The 19,446-nt window shown below is 40.8% G+C and overlaps 1 protein-coding gene across 8 annotated transcripts in view; it reads right to left on the bottom strand.

Annotated features, from left to right (window-relative positions):
• Positions 1-3,405: 3,405 nt before the first annotated feature.
• terfa (telomeric repeat binding factor a) overlaps positions 3,406-19,446 on the bottom strand; it is a 52,939-nt gene continuing 36,898 nt past the window's right edge. For 7 of the 8 annotated variants that reach the window (XR_009787435.1, XR_009787434.1, XR_009787433.1 and 4 more), the window contains 9 exons: positions 12,217-12,717; positions 11,962-12,072; positions 11,618-11,725; positions 11,413-11,523; positions 11,210-11,338; positions 6,968-7,035; positions 6,852-6,886; positions 4,050-4,591; positions 3,527-3,664 (listed from right to left, as the gene is read on the bottom strand). Coding sequence is in view for 1 of the 8 variants with exons in the window: in XM_061765811.1 (XP_061621795.1) it covers positions 3,506-3,664; positions 6,852-6,886; positions 6,968-7,035; positions 11,210-11,338; positions 11,413-11,523; positions 11,618-11,725; positions 11,962-12,072; positions 12,217-12,717 (1,222 nt within the window). In the remaining 7 variants the exon portion in view is untranslated. Of the gene's footprint in view, positions 3,665-4,049; positions 4,592-6,851; positions 6,887-6,967; positions 7,036-11,209; positions 11,339-11,412; positions 11,524-11,617; positions 11,726-11,961; positions 12,073-12,216; positions 12,718-19,446 lie in introns of all 8 variants that reach the window. The other variant, XM_061765811.1, reaches the window with a different exon arrangement.

The raw sequence follows: 19,446 nt of genomic DNA, 5'->3' as shown, positions 1-19,446 counted from the left end.
GGGACGTGCCCGGAACACCTCACCAGGGAGGCATCCGAAACAGATGCCCCAGCCACCTCATTTGGCTCCTCTCGATGTGAAGGAGTAATGGCTCTACTCTGAGATCCTCCCGGATGACCGAGCTTCTCACCCTATCTCTAAGGGAGAGCCCGGACACCCTGCGGAGGAAACTCATTTCGGCCGCTTGTATCCGGGATCTCGTTCTTTCCGTCACGACCCACAGCTCGTGACCATAGGTGAAGGTGGGAACGTAGATCGACCGGTAAATCGAGAGCTTCGCCTTTCGGCTTAGCTCCTTCTTTACCACAACGGATCGATACAAAGTCCGCATCGCTGCTCCGATCCGCCTGTCGATCTCCCGTTCCATTCTTCCCTCACTCGTGAACAAGACCCCAAGATACTTGAACTCCTCCACTTGGGGCAGGATCTCATCCCCGACCTGGAGAGGGCACGCCACCCTTTTCCGACTGAGGACCATGGTCTCAGATTTGGAGGTGCTGATTCTCATCTCACACTCGGCTGCGAACTGCTCCAATGAGAGTTGGAGGTCACGGCTTGATAAAGCCAACAGAACCACATCATCTGCAAAAAGCAGAGATGCAATATTGAGGCCACCAAACCGGACCCCCTCTACGCCTCGGCTGCGCCTAGAAATTCTGTCCATGAAAGTTATGAACAGAATCGGTGACAAAGGGCAGCCTTACAGGTTATTTTTATTTCTTATAAAATGGGCTTTAACAAACATGGACAGATTAAAAAAACAATCACTTCAAGAATACTGAGGTTTGAGATGTTTATAACATGCAGTTTCTACATTTGAATTAATCAGAGACACATTACCTTTTGTAGGTAGGTCAGGTGCTAATGTTTTGGTTAGTAAGAGTTCAAAAAGGCTCAGCAGTTATGCTTCCCACAAAATGCACAAGAGTCTCACAGCACACCACAAAATATCACAAAAAGAGAAATAATGATCTTGTCTCAATTTACAATTGTGTGTGTGTGATCTTACTATTGTATGAATGACAACAGGTGGCAATACACATCTTAATTGTACCTTCTGTCATCTAGTGCAGTGATTCCCAACCAGTATGCCATGAGCGATCTTCAGGTATGCCGTGGGAAATTATCAAATTTTATATAACTGCTCAAAAAAGTATTCATTTAAAAGAAATGTATATTTGTTCCTCTATTGATGCCATTGTGGCATAGTGACAGACAGAACAAATAAATGCTCTTCTATTTGATGGCAGGAAGTACATACAGAAATTACTGTGTATCTACTTTTTGTGACATTTTGTTAAGTGTGCTGTGAGATTTTCCAATTGTAAAATATGTGCCTTCGCTCCATAAAGGTTGGAAATCACTGATCTAGTGGAACAGCATTTACTTGTTTTGTCAGTCACTGTACTTCACTTGGATACATTCAGAAGTGGGTAGTCACATGCTTCATTTAGTTAAGTGACAACCGACAGCAAACAGCTTCTTCATTCAGTCCTTTTAGTGGATAAAGCAAATGTTTCTGTAAGCCTTATGCATGTGTTGTTTTTCCACTTAACTAAAATGGTGGCAGGTGTGTATAGACTCCCATTGAACATGAGTTTGAATGTGATCTGTTACTTCTGAACACAGCCACATTCCAGTTATAAGAGGGAGTGCATCCTTGTGCAACCACATTTGTTTTTATCTAAACATTACATAACCAGGTAAAAAAGACAAGTTAAAACAGAACATCTTTTGCAAGGGTGACTTGGCCAAGAAGGCAGCAACTTAAGTCAAGTCCAAGTCAATCACATTCAATTTGTTTATTTTCACCTCCCCTCTCAAAAAGATACAAAAATAAATCAGTTGAGTTTGTAAAAATTCTACATCACATTAATGGTGGAAAAGGTTTGAAAACAATTTACACTATCTTGGTCCAAATTATTTTACAACACAAAAACCTGGCATTTGCACAGGGGTGTGTAGACTTTTTATATCCACTGCAGCCTTGTTCCTGTTTTTGTAATCTGCCTGATCCTACAGTGTTGTGCTGTTTAACAAGTAGAAATAATATAGTATACCTGTAAGGCTATTTCTTGGAGTTGAATTGGCCATAATTTGTTATTTTACAAAGTTTTTATTTGATAAAATTTCATTTAGTGTTTTCGATCAAGTGATATTGTTCAGCAATATCTGAATTTGCACCTTCATATTTTAGTTATTTTTGTTTTATTTGACATTGATACCGATTTAAAAAATAAATCAGAAGTTACTCAGTACTTTAGTTTTTTTCCCCCACAGTGCTCTCTTACTCAAGTAATTATTTGGAGAACTACTTTTTACTTGAGTCATATTCAAAAGTAACAGTAGTCTTACTTGACTACAGTATATGGCTACTCAACCCACCTCTGCATACATTACTATATTTTGGTATTGAAACTTGGCCACCATATGCTAATCTAATGGGATGACTATGGATTTCACAAAATGTTATATTTTGCTTGTGTAAACACTAAGGTTTGAGGGAATAAACAGTATTGCTGAAGAATGTGACAAGCTTTTTTCATTTATTTATTTATTTTTTAAACCTTGAAAGTTTACTATGCATACTTTTAAAAATAGTCTGGTAGCTCCATTCTGGGATGTTTGTAATTTATTGAGGAAACCTTTTGACACAGAGGACCATACAGGTGAGCAATAACCCAGGTCATCTAATATTAACTACCTGACCCAGAATATGTTCAGTAATATAAGGCATTTTCCCACCATAAAATGCCAGTACCCATTTTCTTAATTATTGTGTCAATGTGCCCTCCCCATTACAATTGACTACCTATTACACCTAACGATTTCAGATTAATCAACCGGTTCTATACTTTCGCCTGACAAGTTCAACCTTATTCTAAGATTACAATTTGTGACTTGATCCCAGAAGAATAGATTTGGTGTTTTGAGATTTTCGATACACACTTATTTCGCATCCAAAGACCAAATCCAACTCAGAAGTCAGAACCTTGTCTAGCTCAACATTATTATTTCCTGCATAATGTGGTATAGAAACATCAGCCTACATTTGGACACTTGCTTTATGTAAACAAGTAATTTGTGAAAATGGAGTATGCTACAGGAGTGGTCCGAGGCAGCTCCTCTGTAGCCCAATAGAGTTCTGCGTGAAAGATAACTCTGTACAAATGAGATGGCCTTCGGTTCAAAGCCATAGCATTTTAGTTTACCTAAAGAGATTTTTCTCAATGACATCATGAGCACCATTAAAATCAAGACTGCATTTTAAAAGACTGCAATTGGATTGGACCAGTCCAGGGTGCACTCCAGTTCGAAATCAGCTGGGATAAAGTCCAGCTCAACCACGGCACCGAGGACAAGCCCTATAGATGAACATTTAAGAAGTGACAGTTACAGAGGGAATCCTGCATCCAAATATTTATTGAATAATGTATACGACTACAAAATTGGAAAGTGAAAACAGATGGTCCATTTGAGGACAGGTCCTTTTTAAACCACTCAGTCAAATTAAATTTAATTTTTTCATCGTCCTCCAACGGTCTTTTAGATGGACATTTGTCCTTTCGCGGAAAGAGTAATAAGCCTTAATCTTGCTCCAGTTGCCCTCTCCGAATTTTTTGACTCCATTCCTCAGCTTCTGGCTTTCCTCTTCTGTCCACTTCTGCAACACAATAGCAAATTATATACATACATAGACATGCATAAATACATGGACATGTAGCTCATATACAGTGGCGAGAAAAAGTATTTGGCCCCTTCCTGATTTTTTGTTGTTTTGTGTGTTTGTCACACTTAAGTTTCCCATCATCAAACAAATTTAAATATTGGTCAAAGACAACACGGGTAAACAAAAGGCAGTTTAAAATTAAGGTTTTTATTATGAAAGGAGAAAAAAAAAATCTAAACCTGCATGGCCCTGTGTGACATGTCACAGGTCTCCTGCTGGACCCCTGCAGTTTGCCTACCGAGCAAACATGTCTGCGGATGACGCAGTCAACATGGAACTACACTTCATCCTAGAACACCTCGATGGCGCAGGGACCTACGTGAGGATCCAGTTCGTGGACTTCAGCTCTGCATTCAACACCATCATCCCCGAACTCCTCTCCTCCACGCTTCTCCTGCTATCTGCCAGTGGATTTACAGCTTCCTGACGGGCAGGACACAGCAGGTGAGGCTGGGGGAGGCCACCTCATCTACACGCAGCATCAGCACCGGGGCGCGCCAAGGTTGTGTCCTCTCTCCGCTGCTCTTCTCTCTACATGAATGACTGCACCTCAGCGCACCCGGCTGTCAAACTCCTGAAGTTTGCAGATGACACCACTGTCATCGGCCTCATCAAGGACGGTGACGAGTCTCCATATCGACAGGAAGTGGAGCGGCTGGAGCTGTGGTGCGGCTGACACAACCTGGAGCTGAACAGGCTCAAGACTGTAGAGATGATCGTGGACTTCAGGAGGCATCCTTCACCACAGCTGCCCCTCACGCTGTCCAGCTGCCTTATGTCAACCGTCGAGACCTTCAAGTTCCTGGGAATTACAGTCTCTACTTCCTGCGGCATCTGAGAAAGCATGGCCTGCCACAGGAGCTGCTGAGGCAGTTCGACACAGCGGTCATCGAATCAGTCCTGTGTTCTTCCATCACAGTCTGGTTTGGTGCTGCTACAAAAAAGGACAAACTCCGACTGCTACGGACAATCAAAACTGCTGAAAGGATTGTCGGTACCCCCCTACCCACCCTTGAGGACTTGCACGCTGCCAGAACTAAGACAAGAGCGTGAAAAATCCTCTCGGACCCTCCACATCCCGGTCACCGGCTCTTCCAGCTCCTTCCATCAGGTAGGCGCTACCGATCAATGCAAACTAGAACTAGCAGACAGTCCAACAGCTTTTTCCCTCTTGCGATCAACTTCTTAAACACCTAACCTACAATTCTATTGCAACATGCTGGCAATTTATTTTTTTTGACTTGAGTCCGTCGTCACATTTCTGTGGGGCCAATTATATATTACTCGTGCACTCACTGTAGTAGTCTCGCCACGCTGCACTATTTGCATATCTGTTGTTGACCAATAGTGGCCACTCATGCCAGAGTAGCATCTGCTCCATTTGCACACTGACTGTGGAGTATCTGCAACAATTGCACAATCAACATTGTCCCAGATTATCGCAATACTCGTCACTTTAAACCGGATACACTCCTTGAAGTCTCGGCGCCCTTTGCACAATGGTCATTGCACCGGACTATTGCTATATTAGTCATTCAAACTGCTCTAAGTGCTAGAGGACTCTGCATCTTTGTACAATTGTCAAAAAAAATAAATGTACCGGCATTACCGGATAACTATTAACCCTTTATTGCTCAGTGACTGTTTTTTTTTGTCAATGTCTTTATGTCTCAAAGTGTTCTCTGTCAATTCACTGTCTGTTGTCGTACTAGAGCAGCTCCAACTACTGGAGACAAATTCCTTGTGTGGTTTTTGGACATACTTTGCAAATAAAGATGATTCTGATTCTGAATTAAAAACAGCCATCCCTGTAAACCGCTTATCCTCACTAGGGTTGGGGGTATGCTGGCGCCTATCTTATATAACTTGGGAGAGAAGCGGGGTACACCCTGCACTGGTCTGCAGCCAATCAGCGTGCACATATAAACAAAAAAAATAATGTACACTCCCATTCACACCCACGGTGATTGTTGTTCAGAGGAAAGGTGATGTAACACAGTAGTAAACATTCCCTTCCCTGCTTTTTTTTGTGTTTGTTACAGGCATCAAATTCAAAATAAGTGAATATTTGCAACAAAAAGAAAGATTTTTCAGTTTGAACATTAAACATGTCTATGTAGAGTATTCAATTGAATATAGGTTGAAAAGGATTTGCAAATCGTATTCTGTTTTTGCTTTACACAACATCCCAACTTCATTGGAATTGGAGTCTGTGTATAGATTGTCCTGTGATATCTGAATCATTGCAATTGTAATGTAAGGTGGTGTTGCAAAGACATTTGTTATGCTGTATCTGTCAAATTCATAGCAACAGTTGAACAATAATAACAAAAACTAGACTGACCTATGGATGTGAATTTAGTATTTCCTCAAATAGTAACCTCTGCTCCAAGTACCCCAAATATCTGCCGAGTCATCCACTTTGATAAATAAATGCAGACTGAGTGAAACAGTATTAGACTTTGTACCGTTCTGATCGGCTGAACTGGATTGGCGGATATTTTATTCAAATTTTATGATCAGATGTAATGTCATAATTCACCAATCTGATCATATCTGCGAAATAAGACATTATAGCTGACACAATCTCGTTTACTCCAGGGACGTTCCGCGCTGCCATCATGTATGTTTGAGTCCGAAAGCTTGGTTAGCCCTATATGCGTCTTGAGAGCGTAAAGCTGTTGCAGATCGTCGAACATCCAATCTCAAATTTAATGGTGTCTGCGTTAGATTTGTGATTAGGTTTCACTGGATCAGTTAGTTTTTGAAGTAGAAAAGAAAAAGACAAAGGAAAAAACACCAGAATCAGATTTTCCCTCTTACTATGGAAGAACACTTCAATGAGGACCTGTAGTCCTCCTCCCCTTTTCCCTCCTTAGTTAATGAGCAATAATCAGTTACCATATTTTGAGTTTTTTATTTCTGTATAATTGTTTTCACTTATTTCTATAAGTTATTTAAAAAATATATTGCTCCACCTTATGATCAAATTGGTGATACGGTTTTTTTTTAAACTCGCTAATCGGCCACAAAAATCCTGACTATGTTAAGCCTAAAAAGTATATTATGTAGATATTTCAGATTATTCTAAGAACGCCTGGTAATCTCAGAAATCACTTACCCTCTTCCTCGAAGATGAGCTCTTGTTAAATGACTCTAAAAGAAAAAAAAAAAAAAAAAAAAAAATTAAAACACAATAACATCCCAATACCAAGTGGATTTTTCCTCTCATATGACCATTGAAAAGCTCCTCTTCTTCAGTCCAATTGACCTTGGTCTCCTTGGCGTTGCTTAACATATTCTTCCTGTCAAAAAAAGACACTGTGCTAAACAAGCAGCAGAAGGCATGTTCCTCTGTGATTCCCAACCACCAAGAGATCATCACATGTGCTACGCGAAAACGGCCAATTTCACTAAATTGGACTAAAAATATGTATTTAGTACAAACAATGTATCTTTGTTCATCTAGCTATACCAGCAACATGTAGTGTCAGGCAGAGCAATTAACTCAAGTCACTGGTGTGGACGCTCACATTAGTCAGCTGGAATCCAACTGTTTACTGCCACCGGCGAATATACACTGAACAAAAATATAAATGTGACACTTTTGTTTTTGCTCCCATTTTTTGTGAGCTGGACTCAAAAGATCTAAAACTTTTTCTACATACACAAAATGTACATTTCCCTCAAATATTGTTCACAAATCAGTCTAAATCTGTGTACATGAGCATTTCTCCTTTGTCGAGATAATCCATCCCACCTCACAGGTGTGGCATATCATGATGCTGATTAGACAGCACCATTTGCCTCACGCAGTGCAACACATCTCCTTTGCATAGAGTTAATCAGGATGTTGTGACCTGTGGAATGTTGGTCCACTTCTCTTCAATGGCTGTGTGAAGTTGCTGAATATTGGCAGGAACTGGAACACACTGTCGTATACACCGATCAAGAGCATCCCAAACATGCTCAATGGGTGACATGTCCGGGGAGTATGTTGGCCATGCAAGAACTGAGATGTTTTCAGCTTCCAGGAATTGTGTACAGAGCCTTGCATTATCATGTTGCAACATGAGGTGATGGTCGTGGATGAATGGCACAACAATGGGCCTCAGGATCTCGTCACGGTAGATCTGTGCATTCAAAATGCCATCAATAAAATGCACCCGTGTTCGTTGCCCATAACATACGCCTGCCCATACCATAACCCCACCGCCACCATGGGCCACTGGATCCACAACATTGATATCAGCAAACCGCTCACCCACACGACACCACACACACTGTCTGAACAGTGAAAACCAGGATTCAGCCGTGAAGAGAACACCTCTCCAACATGCCAGACGCCATCGAATGTGAGCATGCGCCCACTCAAGTCAGTTACGACGACGAACTGCAGTCAGGTCGAGACCCCGATGAGGATGACGAGCATGCAGATGAGCTTCCCTGAGACGGTTTCTGACAGTTTGTGCAGAAAGTATTTGGTTATGCAAACCGATTGTTCCAGCAGCTGTGCGGGTGGCTGGTCTCAGACGATCTTGGAGGTTAACATGCTGGATGTGGAGGTCCTGGGCTGGTGTGGTCACACGTGATCTGCGGTTGTGAGGCCGGTTGGATTTACTGCCAAATTGTCTGAAATGCCTTTGGAGACTGCTTATGGTAGAGAAATGAAGATTCAATTCACAGGCAACAGCTCTGGTGGACATTCCTGCAGTCAGCATGTCAACTGCACACTCCCTCAAAACTTGCAACATCTGTGGCATTGTGCTCTGTGATAAAACTGTACATTTCAGAGTAGCCTTTCATTGTGGCCAGCCTATGTCACACCTGTGCAATAACATGCTGTCTAATCAGCATCTTGATATGCCACACCTGTGAGGTGGGATGGATTATCTCAAAGGAGAAATGCTCACGAACAGATTCAGACAGATTTGTGAACAATATTTGAGGGAAATGGCCTTTTGTGTACGTAGAAAAAGCTTTAGATCTTGGAGACCAGCTCACGTAAAATGGGAGCAAAAACACAAGTGTTGCATTTATATTTTTGTTCAGTGTATTTATCAAGTCCGTTTTTCAACGGGTAGGTGTGAAAGAGGGTCTCGCCCAGCTTGTCTGTGAATTTCAGGTTTGTAACCTACTGTAATGACTAACAGGTCCCTGTAGATGGCAGGCTTGCATTGCTTTGGATTTGAGATCAGCACAGCTGAGTATAAATTAAAGATTAGGCGGTGAATATCAGCTTGTCACATCAATTGTGAGGAAGGGAAATGCCAACACATTAAAATTTGGACAGGTTTAGACACCTCACACTCCAACAGAGTATGCAAATGTATGGTATAAACAGATCGATCGTGAGAAAAGATGACACATTTCATAGAGTGAATGATGAACATCCTGAGTTTGTGTCACTCACTGCGTGTTTCTTAGTTTTCTCTCTCTGAATAAATACATTTTATGCCGTCAAATTTCCTCTCTCAGTCTTGTTTTTGTTTTATGGTTGTGAGGTGTCACATAAGTAAACAATATTAGCGCTAGTCACTGTTCTTGACATGTTTTTTTTTTTTTTACAAAAACCTTTTCTCTATTTTTTGGGTGAGACCAACCCATGTTCTACTGCTGGTTACTAAAAAACAGATGAGTTTTTCAAATGAAAGAAGAGAGTCTACTCTTTCTTTCACTAGGTTGGGTGCTTTTATTGTCACAGAACAATATTCTGTGGGTCCTGAAGGATGAGTTAAAATGCTCTAAAACAGCTGTCAATATGAGAAACTCTGCTTTGAAAACGTCTGGTAACTAATTAAAATGCTCTGACACTCAAAGGCTGAAGGTACATGCGAATAGATTAATTTTACCAGGTCACAGCCTTTTCTAATACAACATAGTGATTTGCCATCATCTTGTGGCATCTGTAGTCTATATCAAACTTTTTGGGTGGGCGTCAATTACTCGCAGATTTTTGCCAAGAGCGGCGGGGCTCGCGTCACTATTCCTCATGAATGCATATATTTTGTCTAACATTCTTGCTTGGTGTTCTGTGATATTTTTTTATTTATTTGTGATTTGATTTGTGAGATATGTGCCTTGCGCCTAAAAAGGTTGGGAGAAACTGCTAAACAGCACCCATTTTACATTAGAAAAATCTCTCGGCACACCAACAAACAAAAATGCCCCCAAAAATATGAAGACTGAAATAATAATTTTGTCTCTATTTACGTACATATTTATTTATCCAGAGTGATAGAGTTTAACACAAAGCTTATATACTCGCAGGGAACCATAACTTATTCTGCTGTATGAATGGCAGCAAGTTTATTATAACGTCTAATTAAATGCTCTTCCAATGGAACAGCAACTCCAACTGGCAGTGGCAATATACAGCTTTAAGCCTCTTTTTTGAAGAATATTTACTCTTATATCACCCAAAGTGCTGGTTGTTGTCAAGTGAGTTAAGCCTCCTGACACCATACAGCACTTGTTTCTCAAGTTTGGGCTTGCAAGTCAAAGCAAAAACTCGGCGAATTGACAACTCACATCTCGAGCCACCACTGTATTTGATTTTTTTTTTATATTTAGTGAGTACCCAATTCATCTCCCAGGCTGGCCTACTCAATGTCGCACAGAGAATGATAGTGGAAATGCCGAATTGTACCTAGCAATGTACGGCTCCTTGTCTTTTGTAAAAAAGCTCACTAAACAATTATTTTCTGCTACAGAAAAGCAAAATATCATGCAAACAATCATAATCGCAGTGAACGAACAAAGCCTCTCTCTGAGGTCCCCTTAGTTGACCAACAAAGTATCTGACATTAAATACACGCACTGAACAATGCTTGCACAAATGCAGCAATAACAGGGAATGACTAACTCTGTCTGAATGGGATATTTCTGATATCTTCAACACAAATACAGACAAGCTTCGATGATGAACGAAAATAACAGCTTTGTGCTGGGACTGAGTACCGCTTGGGTGCTCAACAAAATTCAGTTCAGCAATGTCCAAGCAATGCATGCACTAAACGCAGCAATAATAGTGAATTTACAACAATTTCCTCTTCTGAAGAATCCATCTTTTATCCCCCCAATGACTGTCCTTCAGAACAGAATAAAAATGGAGAATTTTGGAGAATCATCGAATACAAGGGGGCCTCTAAGTAATATCGAAGTGACTGTTTCTGTTGTTGTAATATTGAATTCCAGCCTAAGGGGTGACAGAATTTATGGATTAGAGCTTTGGGTGAAATTGGATAATTTCTCATGGCACCCCTGATGATCGCTCCCGGCACACTAGTGTGCCAAAGGATCTTGGTAGGGAATCACTGACTTAAAAGGACAAAGGAAACAAAAAAAAAGAGACAAATAATAAGAAAGAATATTCAGCAGTTAGCGCTTCAACATGCAACTCTTAAAGCAGCATAACTCCATATAATTGATTCTTCCCCCACCACGAAAGTGAATGGTTCTCTGATGAAAGCTACCAACCATTTCGTGCGGGAGGTGTCCTTATTAGGAGTGGAACATTTTTGAGGGGAGCGGCATTGATGAATCAAAGAAGGCGAACAGTCCAGTGAGGAATCAGTGATTATGACTTCATTTGTATTTCCCATAAACCTGCAACAACATTTGGATTGTTATACAGCAGCATAATCCTAAACAATGTGTTATAAAGCACAATTTGCCCTTACTTGCTCAGAGAATCGCTGCTCTGTTTTTCCACAGGAGTTTCATTGTTTACTGGAGAATCCTGCACCACATGGACAGTGATTGCTGATAACTCTTCTGATTCAGTGCTCTTTCTGTACACATGTGCCAACCAAAAGAAGACTGACAAAAGGCACTGTATTGAAGAATGAAAACAAAAACAACACCTTTAAGAGCATTTGCACTTACCCATTTGGCAAAGCCTGGTTACATGTTCTTCGAGAGACTTCCATGCTTCCTGCTAAGCTAGAGGATTGTTCCTCACATTGAGGAGATGTCTCATCATCAGCGGAAGATCTAGAAGGCAAAAATGTTGACGTTAGTCTATAACAGTGATAAAATATCGTCACTGCAAGTTAGGGTGTTTTTCCTCTCCTACAATAAGTGTTAACAAGCCAAATTAGTAGTCGATTACAATGAGACAACATCTTATGTAGATATTGTGCTCATGCCAACCAAGAGAAGACAAGAAAAAGGACTGAATTGAAGAATGGGAGAAAAAAAACAACACCTTTAAGAGCTTACGCACTTACCCATTTGGAAAAGCTTCGTTACATGTTTTCAGAGAGACTCGTTTGCTTCCTGCTGAGCTAGAAGATTGCTCTTCACATTGTGGAGATGCCTCATCATCATTAGAGGACGATCTACAAAGCAAAAATGTTCACGTTAGCTGCGATAATGGTGTTAAAATATCTTGACTACAAGTTAGGGTAGGCCTGTCACAATAATTCATTGATTTATCGTTCGAAAAGCAAGTCACATACTGTAAATTACACAAACAAATTTACCTGCTCTTTGTATGTGTGGGTAATTGAGGTCTCATCAGCGGGACAACCTCTGTGTCAGTTTGAGGGATTTGACAGGCTACAGTTTGCGACTCCGCCGGCTCCTGCACTCTCACTGCAGCCTCCTGCTCCTGAGGGGTAGCATACAACAAGCTTGGCTGACTGTCCGGCTGCATCACCATCTTCGCTATGTTGTGATGCTGCCATTTCAACACAGAGGCCCTCGTCTCTTTCCTGTCGGTGTTATGCGGTGAACCAGTCTTGGATTGAGGAGGGGCATCTGTTTGAGTGGGCGGGGTGACCTCAAGAGGCCTGCAAGAGTTTGTTTGGAAACTCTCTTCGTTCTCCGAGTTTTTATTTGTGTCCTCTATTTCAGGAGCTGGGATGGCGATAGCCGTTTCATTTTCAACTTCTTCCTCCAGGTGAGAAAATGGTAACACCAGACCTGCTGCCAAAGCCTGGTAGGCTGACTTCAGTCTCTCCTTCGGGATAATTGAATGTTCACTAGAAGTTGGGGGAGAACAATTTTGAGCCAGTAAATATGCTGGAAAATAACACCCAAAAAGACATTGCCTGCTAATGGAGTAAATATTGAACTATTGTGCTTAATCTAGTATGTCAATTAGAGATAGACCGAAATGAAAATTCTTGGCCAAAACCTTGACTGTGTGTAAAACTCCTATCTAGGGATGTCCCAATGCCATCATGTGATCAAAAATCAAGGTCGATCACATGATTTTTAGCTGCTCGAGATCGGGTGAAAAATATTGGTTTTGTTAATTTTCTGACATTTTAAATGTCACCAAATGACAAAATAATCAAATGATACAAAGATCTTGCCAAATGGAACATTAATAGTCATTTTATATTACTATATATATGTAACTTCTCTGGGTTTTATTTAAGTACGCGTGTAAGTTTATGTGAAAGACACACACTCTGTGTGTGTGTGTGTGTGTGTGAGACACACACACGGACACAGTCTGCCTTGATTCTATTGGCCTGTTGCACCACACATTATGAACAGAGTCACCAGACTGACCGCTCACACTGTATGTTTGCAAACCCTAAAAGAAAGCCACCTCGCTGAACAGTGTCGTCAACAAGTCAAGAGAACATGAGACAGGTTAGCAATTGTGTTTCAAACGACTTTACTTCAAATACAGTGGGAACGGAAAGTATTCAGACCCCCTTAAATTTTTCACTCTTTGTTATATTGCAGCCATTTGCTAAAATCATTTAAGTAAATTTTTTCCTCATGTATGTACACACAGCACCCAATGTGGACAGAAAAAAACTGAATTGTTGAAATTTTTGCAGATTAAAAAAGAAAAACTTAAATATCACACAGCCATAAGTATTCAGACCCTTTGCTCAGTATTTAGTAGAAGCACCCTTTTGAGCTAATACAGCCATGAGTCTTTTTGGGAATGATGCAACAAGTTTTTCACACCTGGATTTGCGGATCCTCTCCACTTCTGTCAGGATGGATGGTGAACGTTGGTGGACAGCCATTTTCAGGTCTCTCCAGAGATGCTCAATTGGGTTAAAGTCAGGGCTCTGGCTGGGCCATTCAAGAACAGTCACTGAGTTGTTCTGAAGCCACGCTGTTATTTTAGCTGTGTGCTAAGGTCATTGTCGTGTTGGAAGGTGAACCTTCGGGCCAGTCTGAGATCCTGACCACTCTGAAGAAGGATTTCTTCCAGGATATCCCTGTACTGCCACATTCATCTTTCCTTCGATTCCCTGCAGCTGAAAAACACCCCCACAGCATGACGCTGCCACCATAATGCTTCACTGTTGGGACTGTATTCGACGGGTGATGAACAGTGCATGGTTTTCTCCACACATACCGCTTAGAATTAAGGCCAAAACGTTCTATCTTGGTCTCATCAGACGAAATAATCTTCTTTCTCACCATCTTGGAGTCCTTCAGGTGTTTTTTAGCAAACTCCATGCGGGCTTTCATGTGTCTTGCACTGAGGAGAGGCTTCCGTCGGGCCACTCTGCCATAAAGCCCAGACTGATGGAGGGCTGCAGTGATGGTTGACTTTCTAGAACTTTCTCCCATCTCCCGACTGCATCACTGGAGCTCAGCCACAGTGATCTTTGGGTTCTTCTTCACCTCTCTCACAAAGGCTTTTCTCTCCCGATTGCTCAGTTTGGCCGGACGGCCAGCTCTAGGAAGGGTTTTGGTCATCCCAAACGTCTTCCATTTAAGGATTATGGAGGCCACTGTGCTCTTAGGAACCTTAAGTGCAGCAGAAATTTGTTTGTCACCTTGGCCAGATCTGGAACAATTCTGTCTCTGAGCTCTTCAGGCAGTTCCTTTGACCTCATGATTCTCATTTGCTCTGACATGCACTGTGAGCTGTAAGGTCTTTGTGTGGCTTTCAAGTCCAATCAGTATAATCAAATACAGCTGGACTCCAATGAAGGTGTAGAACCATCTCAAGGATGATCAGAAGAAATGGACAACACCCGAGTGAAATATATGAGTGTCACAGCAAAGGGTCTGAATACTTATGGCTGTGTGTTATTTCAGTTTTTCTTTTTTAATTAATCTGTAAAAAAATCAACAATTCCGTTTTTTTTCTGTCAATATGGGGTGTTGTGTGTACATTAATGAGGGAAAAAAATTAAAAATAATTTTAGCAAAAGGGTTCAATATAACTGAAAAAAGGTTAACTGTAGAAGGTTAACAAGTGTGAATTAATTTTAAACAAGCAAGCCTGTGGTCATAAATCAGTAATTTCGTTATAGATGAGTGGAGTCACGCATTAGATGTATACCACCAACTCTGTAGCTGCCTGGACGGTCATTATAGCCTTAAGACACACACTAAACTAATAAATAACGATGAAATGCATTGTTTACCAAGCGCTCAGATCAATCCCCCATACTATGTTAAAGTTTATATGCTATTCCATCAAATAGGTGCTATTTAAGTCCCCATGAAATAAAATGTATAAATGCACCGTACAATGACGAAAATATTAAGCATCCTGCACACTGGTCTGTAATTTGCTTCGTGTTAGCATTTTATTAGCATAAATGTCATGCGGTTATATTTAATGTGTTTGCGAATATGTTAAAAACCCTTCTCCTTTATTTATTATTATTTATGATAATAAAGTTGCCTGAGTTGGGCCAAAACACATTCAGTAGTTCAATATGTTTACTGTATCATCAAATTTAGAGCTAAAAAAGAAGCTCGTTTTAAAAAAAAGTAGTTTTCACCCAAGCCACTACTAGAGGAGATGCCACAATGCTGATTAAGCCTAATTCTACCCCATTCTCCACTGGTCAGTTAAAATAAAAATTTCCTCAAATACTACTCTTATTATATAATATTTATACATTAAGGATACACCCAATATGCAGTCACCAAATTTATATGTCTGAAAATGGCCCAAAAGCGCATTTTCGGGTCCTGGGAATGTATACGGAAGACACTAAATAATAATTACAAAAAAAAAACATATATATGTAAAATTTTGGTTCCTGAATTTTGGGTGTATCCTTAATTTATAAATATTATATAATAAGAGTATGATGTGAGGGAATTAGAATTTTAACTGACCAGTGGAGAATGGGGTCTTTTAAAAAGGACTTTTTCTAGTATTCGGGATGTCATATTGGCTGTACGGTGCCTCAGTAAACGTGAAATATGAATTAAATCGTCCACACATTCCAGTTAGACGTTTTTCTTCACTAGTGAAGATCTCCGTGTAGTTCAACGCCACGAGCCAGCGCTGTCAACACAACAAACACGTGTGCTTTCACAAGTAGTGAGGGATGGGTATAGAGGAAAGTGGGGTGAGCCAAATATGGAAAAAGCGGATACAAAACTGGGTCAAACAGAAGAAGCTGTCAGAGGGGCCTTTTCTGGACACTAATATGACAAAACAAAATGAAACAAAATGACAAAAAGCACCCCGCACCCCACCCACAGAATTGACACTTTTATACTGAGTCTGTGTTAGTGTGTCACTCTATGGAGGTCTAAATAGCCAAAACATGGTAACTCTATGAAGTCCCCCCCCCCAGTCTTTTTGAAAATGTTAATTTTTATTTTTGTTTGACTACTTTGGTTATTGTTTTTGATTTTACTGTGTTTGAAATAAAGCCTTAATTAAAGATTTTAAAATACAGGCGGCACGGTGACAACTGGTTAGCACATCTGCTCCCCAGTTCTGAGGAGCCGGGTTCAAATTCAGCCTCGATTTGTCTGCATGTTCTCCCTATGCCTGCGTGGGTTTTCTCCAGGCGCATCCCAAAAATATGCATGGTAGGTTATTTGAAGACTCTAAATTTCCCATAGGTGTGAATGTGAGGGTGAATGGTTCTTTGTTTATATGTGCCCAGCGATTGGCTGGCAACCAGTTCAGGGTGTACACCGCCTCTCGTTCAAAGACAGCTAGGGTAGGCTCCAGCACGCCCGCGACCTTAGTGAGGATAAGTGGTACGGAAAATGAATGAATGAATTTTAAAATACAGTGGAACATCCAAAGTCAAACATTTGTTTTCCCATGGGAAAATAATTTCAAGATGGCACCGTGAAGTAGGCATCTGTCTTCAAGAGCTCTGTTTGATTTGGTGTTTGTTGTCCTTCATGTGGACCCGTGGTGAACTGTTTACGGCGACAGCGAGACATTCATTGGAGGAGAATGTTGGTGCTTGCGCACGGTTGCGCCCTTTCAGCAGCTGCCTTGCAGCAGCACAGTTTCTGAGGCGGGGAATATAGGGTGCTGTTCCACTGTCGCCGGTTGTTGCCTTTGCGACTTGATCGGTAGCACTCTTGTAACAGCCGCGGAAATGTCAGAAAAGGTGGACTGCGTACAATGGTGTCCTACGACTGAACTAGATGGGACAGGAAATTGACTTAAAAATTTTTTTTTTTTTATCTTACTCTAAAACGTACGCTATAGTTGCTTGGTTACTTTGCTTTGTTTTACTTTGCTTGAGGTGAAGGAGAATGACATCCTGCATGTTGTGATCACAAAATCTTTGATCAACAGACGAAGAGGACTCCAGAGCTCCACTTATATAAGTTACCGCTTCATACATTAAAGAGCATGGATTTTTTTCTTTTTTTTTAATGTCTTCATGGATTTTTTTTTTGTATCGTTTATTTTGTGACAGTTACCTCTTGGAAAAGTAATTTCGGCCCTCTGTATGTTTCACATACATTGAGGACTGACAATAAACAAATACTATACCAATGTGAATTCATTTAATCCTGGCTGAAAAGATCATAAATGTCAGCGTTTTAAGTAACATTTTATTTATTTTACCTCACCTAGTGGCATTTGATAGGTATTGGGCTGGAACCTAACGGGACAAGCCTAAAGGAAAAGAAGAATTTTTTTTGTAGCGTATGCTGTTGGTGCAATTAAATGCAAAGAGTTTTTGGTTTACAACGGAAATCTGTTCCTACTTTGGTGGCATAAGCCAAATTCGTACATAAGTAGGAACATTGCGCTAACGCAAAAGTTATAATAACAGTAAATATCTATGAAAAATATTTCGTCAATACATATAAAACAAATGAAAATCAGTAAGTATGACAATAAGTGAGGGTGCCTTCGTGTGCCACATGACGAGGTTTGTAACCTTGAAACATTGCCTGTCGGTACCGTCGTAAGCCGATTAATGCCTGTAATGATACTTATTTTCTTTTGTATTGCACATACAGACCCTTTACCAAAAATATGAATATCATGGAAAAGTTTATTTATTTCCATAACTCCATTCAAAAAGTTTAAAGTTCATTGATTCAGATTCATATATATATATATATACATTTCACATAATTTGGGCTTCCAGCTCATAAAACCTACAAAATCAGGAATTCAATAAATTTGAATACTGTGAAGAAATCAGCCCAAAGTTTGCAGGCCATAAATATTTTAAACTGAGTGTCACATACTGATCATCTACTAAACTCTAAGCACCTGCACAGGTTTCCCCAGGTGTCATTAAATTGATTCAGTTTGGTTCAGTTGTCTCAGTTAGGTTCAATATGGGGAAGACTGCAGACTTGACAACTGGCCAGAAGACCATCATTGATACCCTCCATAGGATGGGTAAGCCACAAAAGTTCATAGCTAAGGAGGCTGGCTGTTCACAGAGTGCTGTGTCCGAGCATATCAATGGGAAGTCAAGTGGAAGGACAAATTTTGGCAGGAGAAGATGCACCAACCAAAGAGATGACCGTGGGCTTCAGCGGATTATCAGAGTGGAACGAGGCGGGAGTCACAGCTGTCAAAAACCACCTCATTCAGACGCATCTGGGAGATGGGCTACAACTGTCTGGTTCCTCGGGTCAAGCCACTTCTGAGCCTGAGCCAAAGTAGGAAGCGTCTTAACTGGGCCAATGAGAAGAAGGACTGGACTGTTGGCCAGTGGTCCATGGTCTTCTTTTCCAATGAAAGTAAAGTGTGCCTTTCATTCGGGAATCAAGGTCCAAGGGTTTGGAGGAAGACGGGTGAAGAACCGAACCCAAACAGCTTGAGGTCCAGTGTGAAATATCCAAAGTCAGCCATGATTTGGGGTGCAATGTCTAGTGCAGGTGTTGGTAAACTCTGCTTTCTTAAATCCAAGGTCACCGCAACTGTCTACCAGAATGTTTTAGAGGACTTCATGATTCCTTCTGCTGAGGATCTGTATGGAGATGCAGATTTCATCTTCCAGCAGGACCTGGCCACTGCCCATACCCCCAGATGCACCAAAACCTGGTTTGATGCCCATGCCATCACAGTGCTTGCCTGGCCAGCCAATTCGCCGGCTCTAAACCCCACTGAGAATCTATGGGGTATTATTCAAGGGGAACATGAGGGGCACCAGACCCAAAAACAAAGAATAACTGACAGCAAGGACCAAGAAAATCTGGGCTTCCATAACTCCAAGGCAATGCCACAGGCTGATTGCCTCAATGCCATGGCGCATCGAGGCAGTGATTAAAGCAAAGGGATTGCCAACCCAAGTATTGAAGATTACCATATTTTGATTGATTTAATGTGACCCTAATTTCTCTATTTTTTTTTATTTTTTATTTTTTTTTACAAAAACTGATAAGTAAATGGTGATTTCTTCACAGTAGTCTAATTTTTTGAATTCTAGATTTCGTGGGTTTTATGAGCTGGAAGCCCAAATTATGTAAAAATAAACATAAATTATTGAAATTGTTTAAATTGTGGGCCCAGAATCTATAATCTATTAAGGTTTACC

This window comes from Phyllopteryx taeniolatus, chromosome 2 (genome assembly GCF_024500385.1).
Source record: "Phyllopteryx taeniolatus isolate TA_2022b chromosome 2, UOR_Ptae_1.2, whole genome shotgun sequence".
Lineage (NCBI taxonomy): Eukaryota > Metazoa > Chordata > Actinopteri > Syngnathiformes > Syngnathidae > Phyllopteryx > Phyllopteryx taeniolatus.
This window is presented reverse-complemented; position numbering and strand designations above follow the sequence as displayed.